We start from the raw sequence: 24449 nt of genomic DNA, 5'->3' as shown, positions 1-24449 counted from the left end.
CTAATTGTAGCGGTGCTGCAGGCTCACTGTTGCCTAATTATAGCGGTGCTGCAGGCTCTCTGTTGCCTAAGTATAGCGGTGCTGCAGGCTCACTGTTGCCTAATTATAGCGGTGCTGCAGGCTCACTGTTGCCTAATTATAGCGGTGCTGCAGGCTCACTGTTGCCTAATTATAGCGGTGCTGCAGGCTCACTGTTGCCTAAGTATAGCGGTGCTGCAGGCTCACTGTTGCCTAATTATAGCGGTGCTGCAAGCTCACTGTTGAATAAGTATAGCGGTGCTGCAGGCTCACTGTTGCCTAATTATAGCGGTGCTGCAGGCTCACTGTTGCCTAATTATAGCGGTGCTGCAGGCTCACTGTTGCCTAATTATAGCGGTGCTGCAGGCTCACTGTTGCCTAAGTATAGCGGTGCTGCAGGCTCACTGTTGCCTAAGTATAGCGGTGCTGCAGGCTCACTGTTGCCTAATTATAGCGGTGCTGCAGGCTCACTGTTGCCTAATTATAGCGGTGCTGCAGGCTCACTGTTGCCTAATTACAGCGGTGCTGCAGGTGCAGGCTCACTGTTGCCTAAGTATAGTGGTGCTGCAGGCTCACTGTTGCCTAATTATAGCGGTGCTGCAGGCTCACTGTTGCCTAAATATAGCGGTGCTGCAGGCTCTCTGTTGCCTAAGTATAGCGGTGCTGCAGGCTCACTGTTGCCTAATTATAGCGGTGCTGCAGGCTCACTGTTGCCTAATTATAGCGGTGCTGCAGGCTCACTGTTGCCTAATTATAGCGGTGCTGCAGGCTCTCTGTTGCCTAAGTATAGCGGTGCTGCAGGCTCACTGTTGCCTAATTATAGCGGTGCTGCAGGCTCACTGTTGTCTAATTATAGCGGTGCTGAAGGCTCACTGTTGCCTAATTATAGCGGCGCTGCAGGCTCACTGTTGCCTAATTATAGCGGCGCTGCAGGCTCACTGTTGCCTAATTATAGCGGTGCTGCAGGCTCACTGTTGCCTAATTATAGCGGTGCTGCAGGCTCACTGTTGCCTAATTATAGCGGTGCTGCAGGCTCACTGTTGCCTAATTATAGCGGTGCTGCAGGCTCACTGTTGCCTAAATATAGCGGTGCTGCAGGCTCTCTGTTGCCTAAGTATAGCGGTGCTGCAGGCTCACTGTTGCCTAATTATAGCGGTGCTGCAGGCTCACTGTTGCCTAATTATAGCGGTGCTGCAGGCTCACTGTTGCCTAATTATAGCGGTGCTGCAGGCTCTCTGTTGCCTAAGTATAGCGGTGCTGCAGGCTCACTGTTGCCTAATTATAGCGGTGCTGCAGGCTCACTGTTGTCTAATTATAGCGGTGCTGAAGGCTCACTGTTGCCTAATTATAGCGGCGCTTCAGGCTCACTGTTGCCTAATTATAGCGGCGCTGCAGGCTCACTGTTGCCTAATTATAGCGGTGCTGCAGGCTCACTGTTGCCTAATTATAGCGGTGCTGCAGGCTCACTGTTGCCTAATTATAGCGGTGCTGCAGGCTCACTGTTGCCTAATTATAGCGGTGCTGCAGGCTCACTGTTGCCTAATTATAGCGGTGCTGCAGGCTCACTGTTGCCTAAGTATAGCGGTGCTGCAGGCTCACTGTTGCCTAATTATAGCGGTGCTGCAGGCTAACTGTTGCCTAATTATAGCGATGCTGCAGGCTCACTGTTGCCTAATTATAGCGGCGCTGCAGGCTCACTGTTGCCTAAGTATAGCGGCGCTGCAGGCTCACTGTTGCCTAATTATAGCGGCGCTGCAGGCTCACTGTTGCCTAAGTATAGCGGCGCTGCAGGCTCACTGTTGCCTATTTATAGCGGCGCTGCAGGCTCACTGTTGCCTATTTATAGCGGCGCTGCAGGCTCACTGTTGCCTAATTATAGCGGCGCTTCAGGCTCACTGTTGCCTAATTATAGCGGCGCTGCAGGCTCACTGTTGCCTAATTATAGCGGTGCTGCAGGCTCACTGTTGCCTAATTATAGCGGTGCTGCAGGCTCACTGTTGCCTAATTATAGCGGTGCTGCAGGCTCACTGTTGCCTAAGTATAGCGGTGCTGCAGGCTCACTGTTGCCTAATTATAGCGGTGCTGCAGGCTCACTGTTGCCTAATTATAGCGGTGCTGCAGGCTCACTGTTGCCTAATTATAGCGGTGCTGCAGGCTCACTGTTGCCTAATTACAGCGGTGCTGCAGGTGCAGGCTCACTGTTGCCTAAGTATAGTGGTGCTGCAGGCTCACTGTTGCCTAATTATAGCGGTGCTGCAGGCTCACTGTTGCCTAAATATAGCGCTGCTGCAGGCTCTCTGTTGCCTAAGTATAGCGGTGCTGCAGGCTCACTGTTGCCTAATTATAGCGGTGCTGCAGGCTCACTGTTGCCTAATTATAGCGGTGCTGCAGGCTCACTGTTGCCTAATTATAGCGGTGCTGCAGGCTCTCTGTTGCCTAAGTATAGCGGTGCTGCAGGCTCACTGTTGCCTAATTATAGCGGTGCTGCAGGCTCACTGTTGTCTAATTATAGCGGTGCTGAAGGCTCACTGTTGCCTAATTATAGCGGCGCTGCAGGCTCACTGTTGCCTAATTATAGCGGCGCTGCAGGCTCACTGTTGCCTAATTATAGCGGTGCTGCAGGCTCACTGTTGCCTAATTATAGCGGTGCTGCAGGCTCACTGTTGCCTAATTATAGCGGTGCTGCAGGCTCACTGTTGCCTAATTATAGCGGTGCTGCAGGCTCACTGTTGCCTAAATATAGCGGTGCTGCAGGCTCTCTGTTGCCTAAGTATAGCGGTGCTGCAGGCTCACTGTTGCCTAATTATAGCGGTGCTGCAGGCTCACTGTTGCCTAATTATAGCGGTGCTGCAGGCTCACTGTTGCCTAATTATAGCGGTGCTGCAGGCTCTCTGTTGCCTAAGTATAGCGGTGCTGCAGGCTCACTGTTGCCTAATTATAGCGGTGCTGCAGGCTCACTGTTGTCTAATTATAGCGGTGCTGAAGGCTCACTGTTGCCTAATTATAGCGGCGCTTCAGGCTCACTGTTGCCTAATTATAGCGGCGCTGCAGGCTCACTGTTGCCTAATTATAGCGGTGCTGCAGGCTCACTGTTGCCTAATTATAGCGGTGCTGCAGGCTCACTGTTGCCTAATTATAGCGGTGCTGCAGGCTCACTGTTGCCTAATTATAGCGGTGCTGCAGGCTCACTGTTGCCTAATTATAGCGGTGCTGCAGGCTCACTGTTGCCTAATTATAGCGGTGCTGCAGGCTCACTGTTGCCTAATTATAGCGGTGCTGCAGGCTCACTGTTGCCTAAGTATAGCGGTGCTGCAGGCTCACTGTTGCCTAATTATAGCGGTGCTGCAGGCTAACTGTTGCCTAATTATAGCGATGCTGCAGGCTCACTGTTGCCTAATTATAGCGGCGCTGCAGGCTCACTGTTGCCTAAGTATAGCGGCGCTGCAGGCTCACTGTTGCCTAATTATAGCGGCGCTGCAGGCTCACTGTTGCCTAAGTATAGCGGCGCTGCAGGCTCACTGTTGCCTATTTATAGCGGCGCTGCAGGCTCACTGTTGCCTATTTATAGCGGCGCTGCAGGCTCACTGTTGCCTAATTATAGCGGCGCTTCAGGCTCACTGTTGCCTAATTATAGCGGTGCTGCAGGCTCACTGTTGCCTAATTATAGCGGTGCTGCAGGCTCACTGTTGCCTAATTATAGCGGTGCTGCAGGCTCACTGTTGCCTAATTATAGCGGTGCTGCAGGCTCACTGTTGCCTAATTATAGCGGTGCTGCAGGCTCACTGTTGCCTAAGTATAGCGGTGCTGCAGGCTCACTGTTGCCTAATTATAGCGGTGCTGCAGGCTCACTGTTGCCTAATTATAGCGGTGCTGCAGGCTCACTGTTGCCTAATTATAGCGGTGCTGCAGGCTCACTGTTGCCTAATTACAGCGGTGCTGCAGGTGCAGGCTCACTGTTGCCTAAGTATAGTGGTGCTGCAGGCTCACTGTTGCCTAATTATAGCGGTGCTGCAGGCTCACTGTTGCCTAAATATAGCGGTGCTGCAGGCTCTCTGTTGCCTAAGTATAGCGGTGCTGCAGGCTCACTGTTGCCTAATTATAGCGGTGCTGCAGGCTCACTGTTGCCTAATTATAGCGGTGCTGCAGGCTCACTGTTGCCTAATTATAGCGGTGCTGCAGGCTCTCTGTTGCCTAAGTATAGCGGTGCTGCAGGCTCACTGTTGCCTAATTATAGCGGTGCTGCAGGCTCACTGTTGTCTAATTATAGCGGTGCTGAAGGCTCACTGTTGCCTAATTATAGCGGCGCTGCAGGCTCACTGTTGCCTAATTATAGCGGCGCTGCAGGCTCACTGTTGCCTAATTATAGCGGTGCTGCAGGCTCACTGTTGCCTAATTATAGCGGTGCTGCAGGCTCACTGTTGCCTAATTATAGCGGTGCTGCAGGCTCACTGTTGCCTAATTATAGCGGTGCTGCAGGCTCACTGTTGCCTAAATATAGCGGTGCTGCAGGCTCTCTGTTGCCTAAGTATAGCGGTGCTGCAGGCTCACTGTTGCCTAATTATAGCGGTGCTGCAGGCTCACTGTTGCCTAATTATAGCGGTGCTGCAGGCTCACTGTTGCCTAATTATAGCGGTGCTGCAGGCTCTCTGTTGCCTAAGTATAGCGGTGCTGCAGGCTCACTGTTGCCTAATTATAGCGGTGCTGCAGGCTCACTGTTGTCTAATTATAGCGGTGCTGAAGGCTCACTGTTGCCTAATTATAGCGGCGCTGCAGGCTCACTGTTGCCTAATTATAGCGGCGCTGCAGGCTCACTGTTGCCTAATTATAGCGGTGCTGCAGGCTCACTGTTGCCTAATTATAGCGGTGCTGCAGGCTCACTGTTGCCTAATTATAGCGGTGCTGCAGGCTCACTGTTGCCTAATTATAGCGGTGCTGCAGGCTCACTGTTGCCTAATTATAGCGGTGCTGCAGGCTCACTGTTGCCTAAGTATAGCGGTGCTGCAGGCTCACTGTTGCCTAATTATAGCGGTGCTGCAGGCTCACTGTTGCCTAATTATAGCGGTGCTGTAGGCTCACTGTTGCCTAATTATAGCGGTGCTGCAGGCTCACTGTTGCCTAATTACAGCGGTGCTGCAGGTGCAGGCTCACTGTTGCCTAAGTATAGTGGTGCTGCAGGCTCACTGTTGCCTAATTATAGCGGTGCTGCAGGCTCACTGTTGCCTAAGTATAGCGGTGCTACAGGCTCACTGTTGCCTAATTATAGCGGTGCTGCAGGCTCACTGTTGCCTAAATATAGCGGTGCTGCAGGCTCTCTGTTGCCTAAGTATAGCGGTGCTGCAGGCTCACTGTTGCCTAATTATAGCGGTGCTGCAGGCTCTCTGTTGCCTAATTATAGCGGTGCTGCAGGCTCACTGTTGCCTAATTATAGCGGTGCTGCAGGCTCTCTGTTGCCTAAGTATAGCGGTGCTGCAGGCTCACTGTTGCCTAATTATAGCGGTGCTGCAGGCTCACTGTTGTCTAATTATAGCGGTGCTGAAGGCTCACTGTTGCCTAATTATAGCGGTGCTGCATGCTGTCTGTTGCCTATGTATAGCGGTGCTGCAGGCTCACTGTTGCCTAATTATAGCGGTGCTGCAGGCTCACTGTTGCCTAAGTATAGCGGTGCTGCAGGCTCACTGTTGCCTAATTATAGCAGTGCTGCAGGCTCACTGTTGCCTAATTATAGCAGTGCTGCAGGCTCACTGTTGCCTAATTGTAGCGGTGCTGCAGGCTCACTGTTGCCTAATTGTAGCGGTGCTGCAGGCTCACTGTTGCCTAATTATAGCGGTGCTGCAGGCTCTCTGTTGCCTAAGTATAGCGGTGCTGCAGGCTCACTGTTGCCTAATTATAGCGGTGCTGCAGGCTCACTGTTGCCTAATTATAGCGGTGCTGCAGGCTCACTGTTGCCTAATTATAGCGGTGCTGCAGGCTCACTGTTGCCTAATTATAGCGGTGCTGCAGGCTCACTGTTGCCTAATTATAGCGGTGCTGCAGGCTCACTGTTGCCTAATTATAGCGGTGCTGCAGGCTCACTGTTGCCTAAGTATAGCGGTGCTGCAGGCTCACTGTTGCCTAATTATAGCGGTGCTGCAGGCTAACTGTTGCCTAATTATAGCGATGCTGCAGGCTCACTGTTGCCTAATTATAGCGGCGCTGCAGGCTCACTGTTGCCTAAGTATAGCGGCGCTGCAGGCTCACTGTTGCCTAATTATAGCGGCGCTGCAGGCTCACTGTTGCCTAAGTATAGCGGCGCTGCAGGCTCACTGTTGCCTATTTATAGCGGCGCTGCAGGCTCACTGTTGCCTATTTATAGCGGCGCTGCAGGCTCACTGTTGCCTAATTATAGCGGCGCTTCAGGCTCACTGTTGCCTAATTATAGCGGCGCTGCAGGCTCACTGTTGCCTAATTATAGCGGTGCTGCAGGCTCACTGTTGCCTAATTATAGCGGTGCTGCAGGCTCACTGTTGCCTAATTATAGCGGCGCTGCAGGCTCACTGTTGCCTAATTATAGCGGTGCTGCAGGCTCACTGTTGCCTAATTATAGCGGTGCTGCAGGCTCACTGTTGCCTAAGTATAGCGGTGCTGCAGGCTCACTGTTGCCTAATTATAGCGGTGCTGCAGGCTCACTGTTGCCTAATTATAGCGGTGCTGCAGGCTCACTGTTGCCTAATTACAGCGGTGCTGCAGGTGCAGGCTCACTGTTGCCTAAGTATAGTGGTGCTGCAGGCTCACTGTTGCCTAATTATAGCGGTGCTGCAGGCTCACTGTTGCCTAAGTATAGCGGTGCTACAGGCTCACTGTTGCCTAATTATAGCGGTGCTGCAGGCTCACTGTTGCCTAAATATAGCGGTGCTGCAGGCTCTCTGTTGCCTAAGTATAGCGGTGCTGCAGGCTCACTGTTGCCTAATTATAGCGGTGCTGCAGGCTCACTGTTGCCTAATTATAGCGGTGCTGCAGGCTCACTGTTGCCTAATTATAGCGGTGCTGCAGGCTCTCTGTTGCCTAAGTATAGCGGTGCTGCAGGCTCACTGTTGCCTAATTATAGCGGTGCTGCAGGCTCACTGTTGTCTAATTATAGCGGTGCTGTAGGCTCACTGTTGCCTAATTATAGCGGTGCTGCATGCTGTCTGTTGCCTATGTATAGCGGTGCTGCAGGCTCACTGTTGCCTAATTATAGCAGTGCTGCAGGCTCACTGTTGCCTAAGTATAGCGGTGCTGCAGGCTCACTGTTGCCTAATTATAGCAGTGCTGCAGGCTCACTGTTGCCTAATTATAGCAGTGCTGCAGGCTCACTGTTGCCTAATTATAGCGGTGCTGCAGGCTTTCTGTTGCCTAAGTATAGCGGTGCTGCAGGCTCACTGTTGCCTAATTATAGCGGTGCTGCAGGCTCACTGTTGCCTAAGTATAGCGGTGCTGCAGTCTCACTGTTGCCTAATTATAGCGGTGCTGCAGGCTCACTGTTGCCTAATTATAGCGGTGCTGCAGGCTTTCTGTTGCCTAAGTATAGCGGTGCTGCAGGCTCACTGTTGCCTAATTATAGCGGTGCTGCAGGCTTTCTGTTGCCTAAGTATAGCGGTGCTGCAGGCTCACTGTTGCCTAATTATAGCGGTGCTGCAGGCTCACTGTTGCCTAATTATAGCAGTGCTGTAGGCTCACTGTTGCCTATTTACAGCGGTGCTGCAGGCTCACTGTTGCCTAATTATAGCGGTGCTGCTGGCTTTCTGTTGCCTAAGTATAGCGGTGCTGCAGGCTCACTGTTGCCTAATTATAGCGGTGCTGCAGGCCCACTGTTGCCTAATTATAGCGGTGCTGCAGGCTTTCTGTTGCCTAAGTATAGCGGTGCTGCAGGCTCACTGTTGCCTAATTATAGCGGTGCTGCAGGCTTTCTGTTGCCTAAGTATAGCGGTGCTGCAGGCTCACTGTTGCCTAATTATAGCGGTGCTGCAGGCTCACTGTTGCCTAATTATAGCAGTGCTGTAGGCTCACTGTTGCCTATTTATAGCGGTGCTGCAGGCTCACTGTTGCCTATTTATAGCAGTGCTGCAGGCTCACTGTTGCCTAAGTATAGCGGTGAAGACCTACACTAAAGCAAAGCCGTAACTAGACTTTGTGGTGCCCTGTGCTAGAGAGAGCATTCCACCACACACACCTCTCCATTTTTCAAGTAGGGACATAACATAGTGCACCCGAAAAAGGGCCATGGAAGAGATAGGTGAGGCCAGGAGAAGCTGGGGATAAAAGAAGAGGAAGCTACAAGTGAGAATGATAATAAACAGGAAAATTTACAGATCCAAACAGCGCCCCCTACCCTGCGGTGCCCTGTGCCATGGCACAGGTCGCACCACCCTAGTTACTGCCCTGCACTAAAGTCTGCTTAACTGACTGCAATCAAATTAACTGAGGACACAAAATGCTTTGGATAAAACATATTTTCTTTAATGTTACAAATACACAGTAAATATTTTGTATAAAATGTATAAAGTTACAGAGGAGGTGACCTGTTGATTTAAAGGTGTGCAAGGAAGTGTGAGCAGGAATCCCCAGGTGCTCGCAAATAGCGCCACAAATTTCCATACGCAGTTTGACTATTGCACCCTGCCCAGGTGCTGTACCTGAACGAGGTGGGCACCATATACCTATACAAGGTAGGCTCAGTATTGTTTTTGCCTATAGAGGCAGAATATCTATGCAGACAATCCATTTACAAGGCTGTAAGAGCAAGGAGCACAAAGAGAAGAGCGTTTTACTATTTGTATAGGTAGATGCAGTGGATACTGCAGTAACATAGCAGACCTGCTACCAAATCTTTACTATTAACGTAGTGCTAGTGTCTGCTTGGATGGCGTAGACTTATAGCATGAATGCTAATATTGACCAATGGGTGTTACCATGTTTGCTCAGTACTATAGCAAACAAAAGGTAGGTTCAGCTTGATCAGTGTACTATGGGACTTTTGCGTTACGCAGGCACATAAGTGAAAGCATATAAATTATCAGTAGAAGAGGAGGCAGTCTGATCAGCTAAGCAGTTGCCTGTATAATCATTGGGACTAGTAACAGAAAAGGATGCTTGTTAGTACGAGAAGAGGCTCAGTAACAGATGGAATGACTAGTTATGCTAAAGATGGTGGCTACATATGAGTTCTTGTCACTTCTGGTTCACCCTGCGTCATGTTAGATGATAGGTTGGAGTCTTGTGTTGGGGGCTCGTGTGGTCTCTTGTTGGCGGTGCTGATCAGTGCGTCATCCTTACTGCACTGGAGGATTCACTCAATGAGCAGCCACTCACAATTCAGTGTGTAAGAGAATTCTAGCTTTCTTCATATTTGTGATCACTGTGGAGGTAAATAAACCATTATCACAATTTAGACTTTACTTCATTCCAATCATTAGATATATACAGTAGATCTCTAATTGTCCAGATAAAGCCTGGATTATGACATGTTTCCTCCCCACTAGGGTAGGTCATTGGCTCACATCATAGGCTGCAATCTGTAGATCTCACGGGCTGTAACTGTACGAGAGGAGAGGGACACTCATTGGTTTATAGTTGAGGTCTTGAAGAAGGGGTGGGGGGGGGATTCAATTTCTTTCTGGCTCTAGACCCAAATATACTGTATCTATTTATAACTCTGCCGCCTGTTGTCATCCAGCACTAGGTGGAGACTCACAGATTGAGACTGATCCTGAGTCACCCGCTTTGTCTATGTCAGACGTACAGTAGAGGTATATTTACTAAAGGTCGATTTTAATCGATTTAATATCGATGGAGGGGGGGAATCGATCGGCATCGATGTTGTGTTTCTGGTGCCTGATTCAGAGCTGTTAATAGAGTAAGCAGGTATCTGTGTACCTGGACAAACGAAGTTGCAATGCAAGGGGTGCGAATACATTTAAAAAAATTGCATGCAGGGTAAACACTGGCTGCTTTTGCATGTAGCCCACAAATGCTGAACAGCTTTATTTTTACACTGCAATTTACATTTCAGTTTGGACACACCCAGCTACAGAGGGTGCAGGGAGTGCGCTTGCTATGGGGCCCGGCGGCTTAGGGGGCCCGCCAGCCCAGCAAGCGTCCCAGTACACCCTCTGTAGCTGGTGCAACCGGGAACGCTGGTCTCTCAAGCGATCAGTGACTAATGACACCACTGATCACTTCCGAGGCCAGCGTTCCCAGTGATGCAGTGTGCGGGTTTCGTGATGACGTCATCCGCATCACCCGACATGTGAGGAACCTGCCCGCCTGCTGGATCTAGTTAGATCCAGTCAGCGGCAGGCACAGACGCCAGAGCAGCGAGCGCTGACACGTGTGAAGACAGGTAAGTACTGCACAGCGGAGGGGCACAGCATAAGGGACATTACCGAGGGCTCAGCATAAGGGGCATTACCGGAGGCACAGCATAAGGGACATTACAGGGGGCACTGCATAATGGGCACTACCGTGAGCACTGTATAAGGAGCACTATTAGGGGCACTGCATAAGGGGCTTTAATACAGGGAGCATTGCATAAGGGGCTCTAATACAGGGGGCATTGCATAATGGGTACAACTACAGGGGGCATTGCAAAATAGGCACAACTACAGGGAGCATTGTATAAGGAGAACTGCATAATGGGCACTACTACAGGGGTTATTGCATAATGATATAGGTAGACCTATGGGGGACCCCAAGGAAATTTGGCTATGGGGCCCCTATACCTCTGGTTACACCCCTGGACACACCCCTCCCAAATCTAAATCTCTCAGCACATGTTACATCTGCCCCACCTGCTTTGCAGAATGGTTTTACCCAGGTGCACAGTTACTTGCTCTTTCTTACTCTACTCCCAATTCTGAATCAGGCCCTAAATCACATATGTACTAACACTTACAGAAGCAAAACAAAAATGGTCTGTTAGTAAATGTGTGATGTAGCCCCAGAAACACGACATCGAGTTTAATCGATTCTCATTGATTTAAAATCGACCCTTAGTAAATAGACCCCATAGTCGATTGTGTTCATACAGAGTGGAAATTGCGATTTCAGAAGTACATTGAATATGTATTGACCATTCCTGGGAGGTGGCTATTCAGATGCACGGAGATGGTTCGTTTCATGTGCATGACGCAGGCGTATCGCTGAAGTGTTTGCGTCCACAGATGCTGGACCGCTCACATAGGAAGCCATGCTTAGATGGAAATGATGCACCCGCCACAGGGCTGGTGCAAGTTTCAATGGAGCAACCGATGGTGCGTCTAAAGACGCTTCAGGCTAAATTATAATGTAGCTTTTATGGACACTAAAAGTGGGCGTCTCAGTCCCTGCACATTGGGGCGCATGACTGTACGCCATTGAAGAGCTTTGTAGCAGCATTTGCAGAAAGTCGCAGACGTGCTACCGCCAAAAGACCCAGTCATGGACGGACTGCGTTCCACTCAGAATCAGGCCCACTAAAACCTGAACTAGTTACAGACTGAGCAGTAATTAAATGGTATTCCTACATTGTATCCACCAGACGTAACAGTCAGTGGTTAATTTATTGCAGTTCTGCAACTGTATGATCCATTTACTCAAAACTGACTCTCACTTTATCGCTGAACCCTCCTTACTGAACTTACACTCTGGGATATCTCCAGCTTCATAGGCATACATTCTGTTAGAGTATCTCCCGGCGAGGTCTGTCCGGACAGTCATTGATGGATCTGTACAACAGACATTGTATTAATCAAGACAGAGAGGGAACGCTGGTGTATGACAATATTGGGGAACATAAGGAGTTATCTTACACAGCGCGTAAATGAATGCAAGCATTGGAAATACTGATTTGGGCGCACCCTTCTCACAGCTAAATGCTGGAAGTATGTACAATAGCAGTCTGGCACCAAAGTGCATAAGAAACAGGACTGTCAGGATGCCTTCCACCATTAACCACTCAAGTAAAGAAACAGAGATCATGTGACGGTACTCCAGGATGTGTAAAGAAAGAGAGGCTACTCACTGCTGTGCGTGTGTGTGTCTGTGTGTGTGTATGTGTGTATGTATAATGTGTGTGTATGTATGTGTGTATGTATGTATGTATGTATTTATTCGGGTTGCACCCACTCTATGGAATGCCTTACCACGCGCAATACGACTTTCCTCTAGTCTCCAATCCTTCAAGTGATCCCTGAAAACTCACCTCTTCAGGCAAGCTTATCAGATCCCAGAACCGCCCACATAACCTTCATAGCTTCCATATCTAATTACATCCCCTTTCACAGTCCACACACAACCTCACACATCGTCTTTCTCTCACATCCTCATGACATTTGGCCGACATTCCGGTGTGGATGGACCAAGCAGTCCACCAAGAAACTGTGCATTCTGGCTGGACCAAAATGCAATATATAGCACCTATCCTTGTGTATCACTGCCTATTTCCCTATAGATTGTAAGCTTGCGAGCAGGGCCTTCCTACCTATATATCTGTCTGTTATTACCCAGTTCTGTTCTATTAATGTTTACAATTGTAAAACGTAACGGAATATGCTGCGCTATATAAGACACTGTTAATAAATAAATAAAATAAATATGTATCAGTTTCAAATAACTTCTCTGTCTGATAATATACATATATGGTAAGAAGAACTTAGCAGGAACTGCAGTGTGCTTATAGTTAGTAAGGGACATCTATTACCTGAAACAAAGTAAGAAAGGGGGCACTGGCAGCCCATCTAATATGACTGTTTGTAAGAAAATGACTCACCCACAAACATGACTCTTGGTACATAATGTCCATCTGGGGACTGGTTCTCATCTGCCACAGGGTGCTGTAAGGAAAGAGATCTGCATGAGCAATGAGTGGGCAAATAGATTGTCTGCCTTAGTGTACCAGACCGCAAGTTTGCTGCGTGTGAATGTCCTTTACTAGAACGCACAGATTTTACTTAGGGTCTAAGGGCCTGATTCAGAGACGGATGCTAATGCGACCGCAAATGTGTCTCCGTACGCAACTCAGTTGCAAAAATATGCTAATGTTAGCAAAAATCACCCGAGCATAAAGACGCCCTCTACTGCCTTCTAACTTGCGTGTGACTATGCATACCTACTTAAACATCGGGACCATTGAAGTTCATCGGCGGCCATTTTACCCTTGCGGCAGGTCTGACCTGAAGCAGGCCAGGGAGCTCTTCTGCCACGCAATGGGCCTCCGTGGTCTGCGTGAACGCACAGCGAAAGCACTTTTGCCTTCGCGCATACGCACTGCGGTGCATACGCATGCGCAATGGCAAATAATCACTCGATCTGCGTGCGATTTGCAGTTGCGTCCATCTCTGAATCAGGCCCTAAGTCAGAGACGATTGGTAGTGCAGCCGCTGTCCCAATCACAATAGCGGGTATATGCAAATGCTAATCTCGGGCTTCCCTTTGTGCTACGCTGTGCGATGAAGTGTACGAGCGGTGAGACGCCCACAACTGTCAGACTCCGGGGTCTGTGCAATTGCGATGGAGATTGTAAACACTCCAACATCGACACAACATCGGTCGCACCATCGACAGTTGCAGTAGCCTAGGGTCTAGGGTGACGACATTCTGGCTGCCCCTTCCGGGAGGGAGCACCCAGATCGGCATGGCAGGAGGCGTGGCTGGTGCAAGGGGGCGGGGATGGACAGCTTACTGCCATTTGTAGGTGGAGAATGGGCGGGGCCACATGATCATGTCATTTAGCCTCGCCCCCGCAACACAATGCCGATATTATAGGCATTCTGAAGCAGGGGGCTGGGCCAAAATGACGCGATTCAGCTTGCCTGTCTTTCCGGCGGGCCGGGAGCGACTACTCTCCTTAAATCCAACTAAACATGTCCTCTGTAGCTGTGGATTTGCAATTGGGAATGGGAACGCAGAAGTGTGGCCAGACATGCCCGGGACACACCCATGAAACAGCCTCTATTTGCGATCACTTTAGATCGCGGACTCCTTCTCAAATGTTAGCGATGCCATACGCATTTGCGAACAGCATAGGACACAAGTTTACGGATTCATGGACTTTTCGCACAGTAGCAAAAAAAAAATAATTATATTTTAACTGTAGGAATATCGACACTAAGTAAATATCTGGATTGTGATCTGAAGATCAGAAAACTTTGTTTTTACAGCTGTTTTTTGTCAGGTCCCCACATTGGTACAGCTGGAGGGATTGTACATCCTTTTGTCCCTCACGTCAGTTCAGATTTTAGGGAAATCTTAGTAAACTCACCACCACATTCAACATCACAAAATCTTCCTGAGCCAGTTTCTGTGCAAGAGGGTCAGTGGAAAATGCCTTCTTTAGTTCTGCATATGAGAGAAGGAGAGAGGGTTATGTATATCACATCAGAGTATTGTGTAATGGCGTAATAGTATTCTGCCACGGATATGAGTAAAATCATGTCTGTAGCACATTACTCTGTCCTGCGATTATTGGCAATTAATGTGATTAAACATTTGTATAACTAGTGACCTATAACACTCAATGACACGTGATACTTCTGTATACAATAAATGTCAAACAGACCATGGACAGGGCTGGGATAAGAAAATGACGAAGGGCCTATTCTGTGATGCGCTGATATGTGGGCGTGGTCAGTGGTGTATGGGTGTGGTCAGTGCCATGTGGGCGTGTACACCCCTACACTATCATCCCCAAAGTACATGCAATTTTTCTACTTTTATCATTTTGAAAGATAAATAGAAATACAATTGTAATATGAGTTATGGCTGACCATATGGCCAGCAGGGTGACTGGTCATGATGAAAGGCTTATTTTTAAGTGGAGGTCTGGGACTGTAGTCCCATCTGCCCCATTGATTAATTCATCTAGCAGTCATTTAGTCAGCCTTGATTTTCATAACAGCTCTTGTCTTGTGACAAGTATAGATTACTACAGGGCCGGATTAATGGCCACATGGGCCTGGATATGAATATGATCAAGGGCCTATTGTGAGAAGCGGAGGAGGTGTGACCAGTGCTGTGTGGGTGTGGCCAGTGTCACATGGGTGTGGCCAGCTCTGTGTGGGTGTGGCCAGTGTCATGTGGGCGTGACCAGTATCATGTGGGTGTGGCCCATATCATTTGGGTGTGGCCAGTGCCATGTGGACGTGTGCACCCCTTACACAATCGACCCCAATAGCTACCTAAATATGTAAAAGTAGAAGAATTGCATAATTCTGTGAGGAGAATAGAAATATATTTGTAGGATTTATGCTTTTTAAGTGACCGTGTGGCCAGTTGGTCATAGTTGTGCTGTTATGGGCGTATATTTATGTGGAGGCCTGTGGCTGTAGTCCCATCTGCCCCATTGTTAATCTAGCCATAGATTACTATATTAATAACTGCATTCACTTTGCAGTAAACACTCTGACTGAGGCGAGCTATCTGAATTACCCTGACTGAAGGGACAGTCTTCCAAGTGATGAATCACCATAAGAGGCTTCTTTCTGCAAAGGGAAATTGACAAATCAATGAATTATGGGGGGGAAAAACAACAACATTCAATCAATTTTAGGTCAGCTGAGCTTATGATACAAGTCTAGTCAAGACATGGGGCACGGAATAGTGATGTTCTTCATGAGAATTAGATGGGGAGTAATGTTTCATTACAAGACCTTCAGACTCTACCCACAAGCTTTACAGCATGACGTGTAGATATCTAATGGCCTATGTATTAATGTATTGTTTGCAGTCAGCCCTCGCATTACTTGGTATCGGGGCTATTTAACATCAGGGTACTGCCACAGATAACTCTGATATGAATCCCTCTATTTTGAATCACATAATACGGGCATCGCATTCAATTAGACACTTTGTTTAATGTATAACCTGCACTAGACAGATAAAAGCTACCGGCTGATTGGTTGCTGTGGTTTAGTGTCAATTTTTTACCTAATTGCAAAGAGAATGTTCCCAAGTGAGTTTATATCCACATAGCAGCATGGTGGGGGTCCACTGTGCTCCCTTCTGCTCCCTCCATTTATACTATCCCTCCCATTATCCTCCCCTATAAACCAGTGCCTCCCAATACCAGTCCTCGTGTAAAGTAAGCTACTTGTAAGGATATTTTTGACAGAATTCTATAAAATCTAGATTGTTGCAAATGAATAACGATCTTCCCTAAAATGGAACTTTTTGAATAATGTAGATAATACGTGTACAGAAATTAGTATTTTGTACTTCCCAAGGAGATATATATATATATATATATATATATTTATTTTTTTATTTTTTCTATAGAAAAAAAAAAACCTTATGCATCCTAGTCTGTTATTATATGGCATAGCTGATATAGCAGTCGTACATGGTTGTTAACAATTGTCAGTAAACTTACTGACCATAAATAAATGTCTCCAGTAAAAAAAAAAAAGTAAACATTTCCATGTCACTGGCATTACACAATGGCTCAAAACAAATAACAGTTGTTTGGGCAGAGTTATATAAGTTACTTATAGAGGTTGAATAAAAAACACATCCATAGAGTTCAGCCTTCCTTAAATTCTAATTGTGTTGATCCAGAGGAGGAGGACATTTCCCATGGGGACAATTAAAGGAACAAAAAATCCTTCCTGAACCCAAAAATAGCAATCTGGTACATTCCCTGGCTCAATCACCTATATAATATCAGAATTATAGATGGCTAGACTTTCGATTCTCCCGTAATGAAGGCATCCCATACAGTTTCCAGTCCTATTTTTGGATTCGCCATGACCAACCACTGCATGCGATGGGGAATTTCACATCGTAACCTCCACCTTTACTGTAAAGAATCCCTTCCTCCTATGCTGATGGTAGCAAATTGCAAACGGTGCAAAAATATGTGTTTGAATTATTATCTATTCTAATTATTAATAATGATTTAAATACTGTTTGATGACACGGAGAATACACTTACGTCTCCTTGGACTTGGCCAAAGCCTCTTCATAGGTCTGAAGCCATTCAATGCTGTCTCCCCAGCCTGCAGAGAAGATAGAGATTAATGAGATAATAGACATCATTGGCCAGCGTTACCAGCAACAGCTTTGTAAATCCCTTTGACTTCTCCATGAAATACTCTTTGTGGAAACTGCGGTATAAAATAAACCATGGTACACTGTAGGGGGTAAATTTACTAAGAAGGGAGTTCTATTTAAAAAGTGATGTTGCCCATAGCAACCAATCAGATTCTACTTCTCATTTATCTAGCACCTTCTAGAAGATAATACCTGGAATCTGATTGGTTGCTATGGGCAACATCACTTCTTAATAGAACTCCCATCTTAGTAAATTTACCCCTAGGAGCGGCCGCTGCCCCCCCTGTGCATTATAAAAATAAGACACTTGCCTCTGGAAAGGGTTTTGGGCTGAGTGCCCGCTGCCTCTGATGCTTCTGCCGTTGCGTCAGGCTTAGATGTGCTGTTGATGTCAGCTGCCGGCTGCTTCTTTGGCTTTCTTATGGCGGACTCTCCCAGCATCGAGCACAGGAGAAGGAGGCAACAGATGGACAGGCTGGACTGCATGGTGGCTGCACGGGAGATGGAATATTACATAATATGCAACTGTTGTGTATGGTTACTTAGCATTCGATAAAAGCTAGCATTTGCTCAAGTAATTTACCCTGGTAATCGAATGACACAGTCATGTGTAAGTGTTCATACAAAGTGCAATACAATGGCATGGTATACAATAAAATGGCATGGCACCATTGGACGCACCAAACTTGCACCAGCCCTATGGCAGTTTCTCAGTCGGAGTATTGGCCTCCTGTGTGTGCACAAAGGCAAAGCTGGAATCCCACCAGGGTTGATTGTCTAGGACTAGGTACAGAGTTGAAACACAAGTTAAGCTGACCCTAAATGCTTCTGATTGGCCACTTGAGAAAGAGGGGTCTACTTATCAGCACCAGAGCATGGCTCACTGCCACCATGTGCCGCCCCCGCCCCCAAACACATGATGTCATGTGAGAAGGAGAAAGTGGAGAGCTTCCTGGACCCTCTGAGGAGCAATGAAGCAGAGCTACTGGCAGCAGGGTGCTATTCCATGCACCCTGCTAGCCAGATGGAGGGGCCGTGGGACAGAGACAGTGCCCAGCGCACAGGGTGATGGCACTGCTCGCACTCTCCTCCCTACGGCCGTGTTAAGCCATACTTACCTACTTTTTGCATCCCCTCTCTGGGAAAGCCCAGAGCGGGGATGCAGCTGACTGCTTCAAGGGGGCGGGGCTGGGCTATCACATCATTAGGCGCCACCCTTATTGCAGCAAAAGCTGTGATTCGCTGGTCCATGGGCAGGGGGAGTGGCTAAAATGACATATTCTAAAATGATGCGTTTAGCCCTGCCCCCACCCCACGGACCTGCTATGCCAGATTTTACCTCCCTCATTCTGCCCACTTCACTAGGAAGTGGGCTGGATGCAGGAGATCCGGACACTCTTCCAGGGGTGCAGGGGGCTACTCGAAAAATCGTGGGCCTCCCGCAACTTCCAGGAGAGTTGGTATGTGCTATGTATCAAGATACCCTCCAAAATGAAGATATACTAGCACTGCTCATTGAGGCGATAGAAAATCTTCATTACCGCAACGTTATCAAAAACAAAACAGGAGAAGCTGAAAGACGCGCAACTCCCTGACTAAACTGGCCGGCAGTGGTAGCAGTAATCTAACTGTTTTCTGGGCCAGCAAGTCATCTTATTGGCTCCAGCATGTACACTGGAATTGGAAGCCTGTATTTATATATTTTTTAAACTAGAATCTGTTCCAGATTCTATTTAAAACCCAAAACTTGTTTTAAAAAAACAATAATAACAATAATAAGTATATATGTGTAAAATAAAAAAAAATCCCCTGACAAAAAAAACAAACAAAAAAAAAAGTTTAATAATAAAGCATTTTTACCAATGGGCACCACTGGCTAATGCCATCCTGAGATGGTGCTAGCCATTGTAGGACAGCTGTGGCACTTGCGTTGATTTGTATGGGAAGGCATTGCGGAATGCCCCTGGGGAAGGCAATCACTTGGGATGACGGTCCATAACCATCAGCAGGAGGGACGTTGATAAATAGGCAAAAGCCCAAAATTTTGCAAAAACATCCAGTTTTTGCAGGATCTAGTAGTTTTAGCCCTTGATAAATAGCCCCATTGGTATTAAATTACGGTGTCAGATAACGTAGCATTAATTTTGTCCTATATAATGGATGGCATAGCCCTTTATAACCTCTTACAATGTTCTCTCCAATCTACAACCCATGTTCTAACCCTGCATTAAATGCTAAGCCGGATGGAGTGAGGGGCATCGCCTGTCTCTCTGTGGCTGGCTGTTGCTATATTATCTATTTCTAGCAGATGACATTTGGTACCCAGTTGCCTGTAAAAGTTTCTTGTCTAGTTATTAGCCCGGCAGATATTTGCTATGTTCTTGTTGATAAGGCACAAGTTTCCACAGTACTTTCTAGGGAATGTAACACAATAATTGCAATGTTGAGGAGCATCATACAGCAAATCTACCTGTCTGTAGCTGGGTTGCCTCTATGTTTCTTGCAGTCACTCACCTGGTTGGCTGTCTGCTGTTTCTGGCAGTGTCAGGAGAGCTCCAAGATAATCAGTATTGCAGCTGCCTGGTGAGCACCTATTTATACCAAGCGCAGCCAAAGTTCAACGTCAGCTTTAAAACCAGGATGTCCTGATCCCTGCAGTCTGACTGACCCAACCCAGTGATCAGCTCCATCAAGAACTGCCCCCATCACACCTTTCTCTTTCTTTAGGTTGCTTTTGTTTGTTTAGTTGAGATAGACAAGGGACACACCCTGACTTTGACTTTGCGTCCTGGATGTGTCTTAAACTTATTGGCTGCTGGCAGTGATTGTGAGACTCATAGGTTCTGAGAGGATATGGCATATTTCTGTGCTCTTCTACAATGGTTTTATAAAGACAGAAGAGGTCTATTTAAGGGTATACAATCGGGAAACTGGCTGCCTTAATATGGTATCCCGGCGAGGGTGAAATGCCGGGCGTCTAGATGTAGACGCCTGACATTTCCCAGACGCCGGGAGACCGGCGCCCGGCATCCCGATCGGACAGCCGCGGGGGGGAGGGTTAGTTTTAGGGCACCCGGGGGAGACTTAGGGTTAGGCACTCCCCTGGGAGGGTTAGGGTTAGGCTAGTAGGAGGGAGGGTTAGGGTTAGGCACCCCCGGGGGGGACTTAGGGTTAGACACCCCCCCAGGGGACTTAGGGCCTGATTCTGACCCAGTCGCAAGCTTTGTGAGCTCGCAACCGGGACGATGGTGGGCCAGTGCGCATGCGCGAGACCCGGATAGCAACAGGCAATCCGTCGCTCCGGGTCTCATACCAAAGGGGGCGTGCTGTCGATGTTGAGTGACAGCACGCCCCCCTTTGGTGGGCGGGCCAGGGGGATGGCTGCCCAGACGGAGGCGTTCCCATGTGAACGCCTCCGTTTGGGGGCTGCCCCACTGACATCACGAGTGATGTCAGTGGGAGAGATTTCGGCTCTGTTAGAGCCGAAATCTATCTGGGGCTTGCGGCAACGAGACCCTACCACAAGGGTTTCATTTCAAAGCCATTGTGGTGGTGAATAGAGGCCAAAATATTAAAATTCTGTCAATGTCCCACTATTTATGCACCTGACTGTATATATATATATATATATATATATATATATATATATATATATAATATGTATAGTAAATATACAATATTTGGACTGTAAATAATAAAGATATGAGTAGTTGTCAGAATCAAAACAAACTTTTGGAATGACTGTTGCCAACATTGTCCTCTTTCTTATTAAACAAGTCCGCTACCATATCTTCTGTTTCCACCTCTTCTAAGATCAGACTATTCCAAAACCTGGATGCTACCAAATCTCTAATTCATGCCCTTGTCATTTCCCACCTGGAATACTGCAACCTCTTAATCTCTGGTGAGGGGAGAAGAAAGAGGGGAGATTCCTCTCTGCACTCCCAAATAGCTCTCAAGAACTGTTAACGCCATTTTCAGATGGCGTTTGCTATTGATCATTCTATAGTTGCTTTAATTTGACCTCTCCTCCAACTCCTTAACTGGCTCCCATTCCCTTACAGAATCCAGTTTAGGATCCTCCCCCTTCATTCAAAGCACTTTGGACCTCATTCAGAGTCGATCGCTTGCTGCAAGCGATCGCTCTGAATGAGGACGGCCGCTTACTTTTTTAAGTGCCGCCTCCTGGCCGATCGCTAGGCTGTGGGTTACCACCCACAGCTCTTGCGATCGATCAGGGTGATGGTCGCGATGGTCAAGACCATCACGAGCATTGGGGCTTGCGACGAGACCCTTAGGTCTCTCTTCCTACTCTAACTTACTACCCTGCCCTAGATTGTCTACCAGCTTGCATTGTTTCAAACATGCCTGAAATACATCTGTTTATTATACAGTAGTCTGTCAGCTGTCCTCACACTCTTACGGCACATCCTAAAGGTGCATACACACGGGAAGATTTTTATGAACGATATGGACGATAATGATATTGTTCAACTCGATGTTGATCGACAGCTTGCCCCGTTTGGTAGGCGGGCCGGGGAGGTGGTTCCAAAACGGAGGCGTTCCTTAACTACCTACCGTTTTGTGGGCGGCTGCACTGACATTATCAGTGATGTCAGTGGGGAGCTTCCTGCTTCATCAGAGCAGAAAGCTCCCTGGGGCTTACGAGTGCCCAGACCCAACCTTCGGGTCTGGTCGTAAGCCCCTATGGTCGCGATGGTGACACAAACTTAACGCATCTGTAGGCAGTGCTGCGCATGCGCTGGTTTTACAGATGTAACAGCGCATGCGCAGCACTGGTTCCAGATGCGATAAGGTAGTGTAGGCAGGGAAAAGTATCTATTTCCCGAAAAAGCTGTCATCGCAAAAATGACATCTTTTCGGAATAGATACTTATGGAGAGGTGGAATGATGAATTCCACCTATAATTAGCTAGAACTCCATGAGAGTTCTAAAGCTAATTATCTCCAGAGAATTTTTAGGTTTAATGAATAGGCCCCTATATATGGTCTATAACAGTGCATGTTTTCCAGACCTCCTAGTTGGTGCATAGGTGTATTTATTACTGGCTGACACGTTAAAAGATCCACAGGTGGTACTAATTATTTAATTTGTGATACTGAGAAGAACATGCAGCGCTAGTAAAATTCTATTATATTCTATTATATTACTCTTTCTATTGTGGTCATGGTGTGGGCTGCGGAGGGGGGTTTCCAGGCAACCGGGAACCCCCCCTGCATTTGCCTATGCCGGGGATGCGAAGAGGATCCCTCCGCTGCCTCCTCACTACCACCCTAGCGGCTTTGTGGATGTGCGACCTGAAACACGCATGCGTAGCTGGGACGACTGGAGAGCAGGTAAGTAACACAGCTACATCTGTAGCTGCTATACAAACTCGGGAACACCTGCTTTTCGGAGCAGCTGTCCCTGGACCGGAGCAATGATGAATTGCTCCTGCTGCGTTGTGACACGTTTCCCCAGCTGCGAGTTGAATACTTAAGTATCCCTTGCAGCGAGTTCAATATGGCCTCCGATGATGAATAGGCTCCTCAATCATTGCTTGACCACTGTGTAGTGCAGTGACCCATGTGGGAACTGTCATATCGTGGTTAGTGTGAAGAATTATATTATATCTATCTCTTACACAATTATCCTCATTTGGACCTGTTATTCTAATCTTTTGGGGTAAGTTTATTTTTACCAGTTATTTATATAGCACACACATATTCTGCAACACTTTACAGAGATTATTTGTCCATTTCCATCAGTCCCTGCCCCTACAGTCTATGGCCCTCATTCAGAGCCACTCGCTAGCGGCAGTACGCTCGTTCCGAGCGATGTTCGCACATATGCGCATGCGTACGGATCGTTATACGCATGCGCTAACCAGTCAGTGCGGCCGAAATTCACGTGCTCGCAAAATAGCGAATGCCTGCTATTTTGAGTGACAGAAAGAGGCGTATGTGGGTGGTAACAGGGGAAGGTGCTTGAAAACGGGGAGGGGAAATCAGAACGCAGGCGTGCTTAAAGGTCAAAACAGGCGTTTTATGGGTGTGCATATTTAAAACAGCAGCGTCATTGACCACGTCACTGGGTTATTTTAGAGTCAGAACTGCTCGCAAAATTGTGGTAGCAAACACCAACCCCAAGAATAGCGAGCAGTTCATAACCTGGTCGATGTACTCGATTAATCTAATAAATAGCGGACATGACGTAGGATGCGAGCGGCCAGGGGGCGTATTTTCCCAAAAAACGAACGCAAGTTTTGTTCGCTCGTTCATACATAGAGGCGTGAACAGACCGCAAACAGCGAACGGTTCATTTGAATAGCCACCCCTTGTTTTAGAACGAACGACCGCAAATAGCGAACGGCTCTGAATGAGGGCCTATATTCCTTACATACACACACTCACACTAGAGATCATTTTTTGTCAGTAGCCAGTTAACCTACCAGTATATTTTTGGAGTGTGGGAGGAAACCGGAGCACCTGGAGGTAGCCCACGCAACCGGGTTGGGTATGGGAAGCCGGCGCTGGGGATACCGGAGGTCAGAATCCCGACGTCGACATCCCGACAGGGTTAGCATATCAACACTTGTAGGTCGGTATTTCAACCCTCCCCCTCTCCCTACCCTAACCCTTCCTCACCGATGCCTGACCGTAACCCCTCCCCCCCGCCCGCTGCCTAAACCTAACCTCCCGCTCCCCACAGCCTAAACATAACTCTCCCCCCTGTTACTTTTGCTTTTTGTCCTGTTATACTGTATGCCCATTCTCTAGGCCACAGGTTCTCAAACTCGTTCCTCAGGACCCCAAACAGTGCATGTTTTCCAGGTCTCCTCACAGAAACTCAAGCAAAATCATTAACTCCACCAGTGGAACTTTTAAAATGTGTCAGTGAGTAATGAATACAGCTGTGCACCTGCTGGGAGACCTGGAAAACGTGACCTGTGTGGGGTCCTGAGGACCAAGTTTGAGAACCCCTGCTCTAGGCATATCTGCCTTTTGCCCAGTCTATTAATGGTTGTTTTATATCATTATCACCATTTATTAATGTAGTGCCACCAATTTACACAGCGCTGTACACAGTGTATTTGTCATCCCAATCAGTATTATTAATGTATGACATATTTTCCAGAAACCCTGTTATTCCCCCACTTGTCGCAGCTACAGGTGCACTGCGGGGCGGAACACACAGCTCCTTTTGGCTGGGCAGCAAATACACAGTCATTTTAGGCTCGGGGACCAGGATGCAGATAAAGTTACTAGATAAAAGTGTTCTCATAGTTACCTGGGAGAGGCCTAATCAGGAGACTATTGGAAGAGTTGTGATACAGGAATGTTATGAGTTTAATTGGAATTTAATTCACATGTTAATAGTCCAACTGTTGA

General features: G+C 47.7%; 1 protein-coding gene across 1 annotated transcript; it reads right to left on the bottom strand.

Annotated features, from left to right (window-relative positions):
* Positions 1-8986: 8986 nt before the first annotated feature.
* Positions 8987-19683, bottom strand: LOC148476837 (anterior gradient protein 1-like). Its single transcript, XM_088457575.1, has 8 exons — positions 19573-19683; positions 17370-17549; positions 16940-17003; positions 15439-15491; positions 14273-14349; positions 12782-12845; positions 11655-11738; positions 8987-9391 (listed from the first exon to the last, which is right to left on the bottom strand). Exons 2-8 carry the CDS (start codon positions 17542-17544, stop codon positions 9342-9344), a joined length of 567 nt encoding a protein of 188 aa, XP_088313701.1. The 5' UTR covers positions 17545-17549; positions 19573-19683; the 3' UTR covers positions 8987-9341.
* Positions 19684-24449: the final 4766 nt, after the last annotated feature.

This window comes from Taudactylus pleione, unplaced genomic scaffold (genome assembly GCF_031769625.1).
Source record: "Taudactylus pleione unplaced genomic scaffold, aTauple2 ptg000769l, whole genome shotgun sequence".
In the NCBI taxonomy this organism is placed as follows: Eukaryota; Metazoa; Chordata; class Amphibia; order Anura; family Myobatrachidae; genus Taudactylus; species Taudactylus pleione.
Note: the sequence above shows the minus strand (reverse complement) of the source record. Positions and strands in the feature narration are given on the sequence as shown.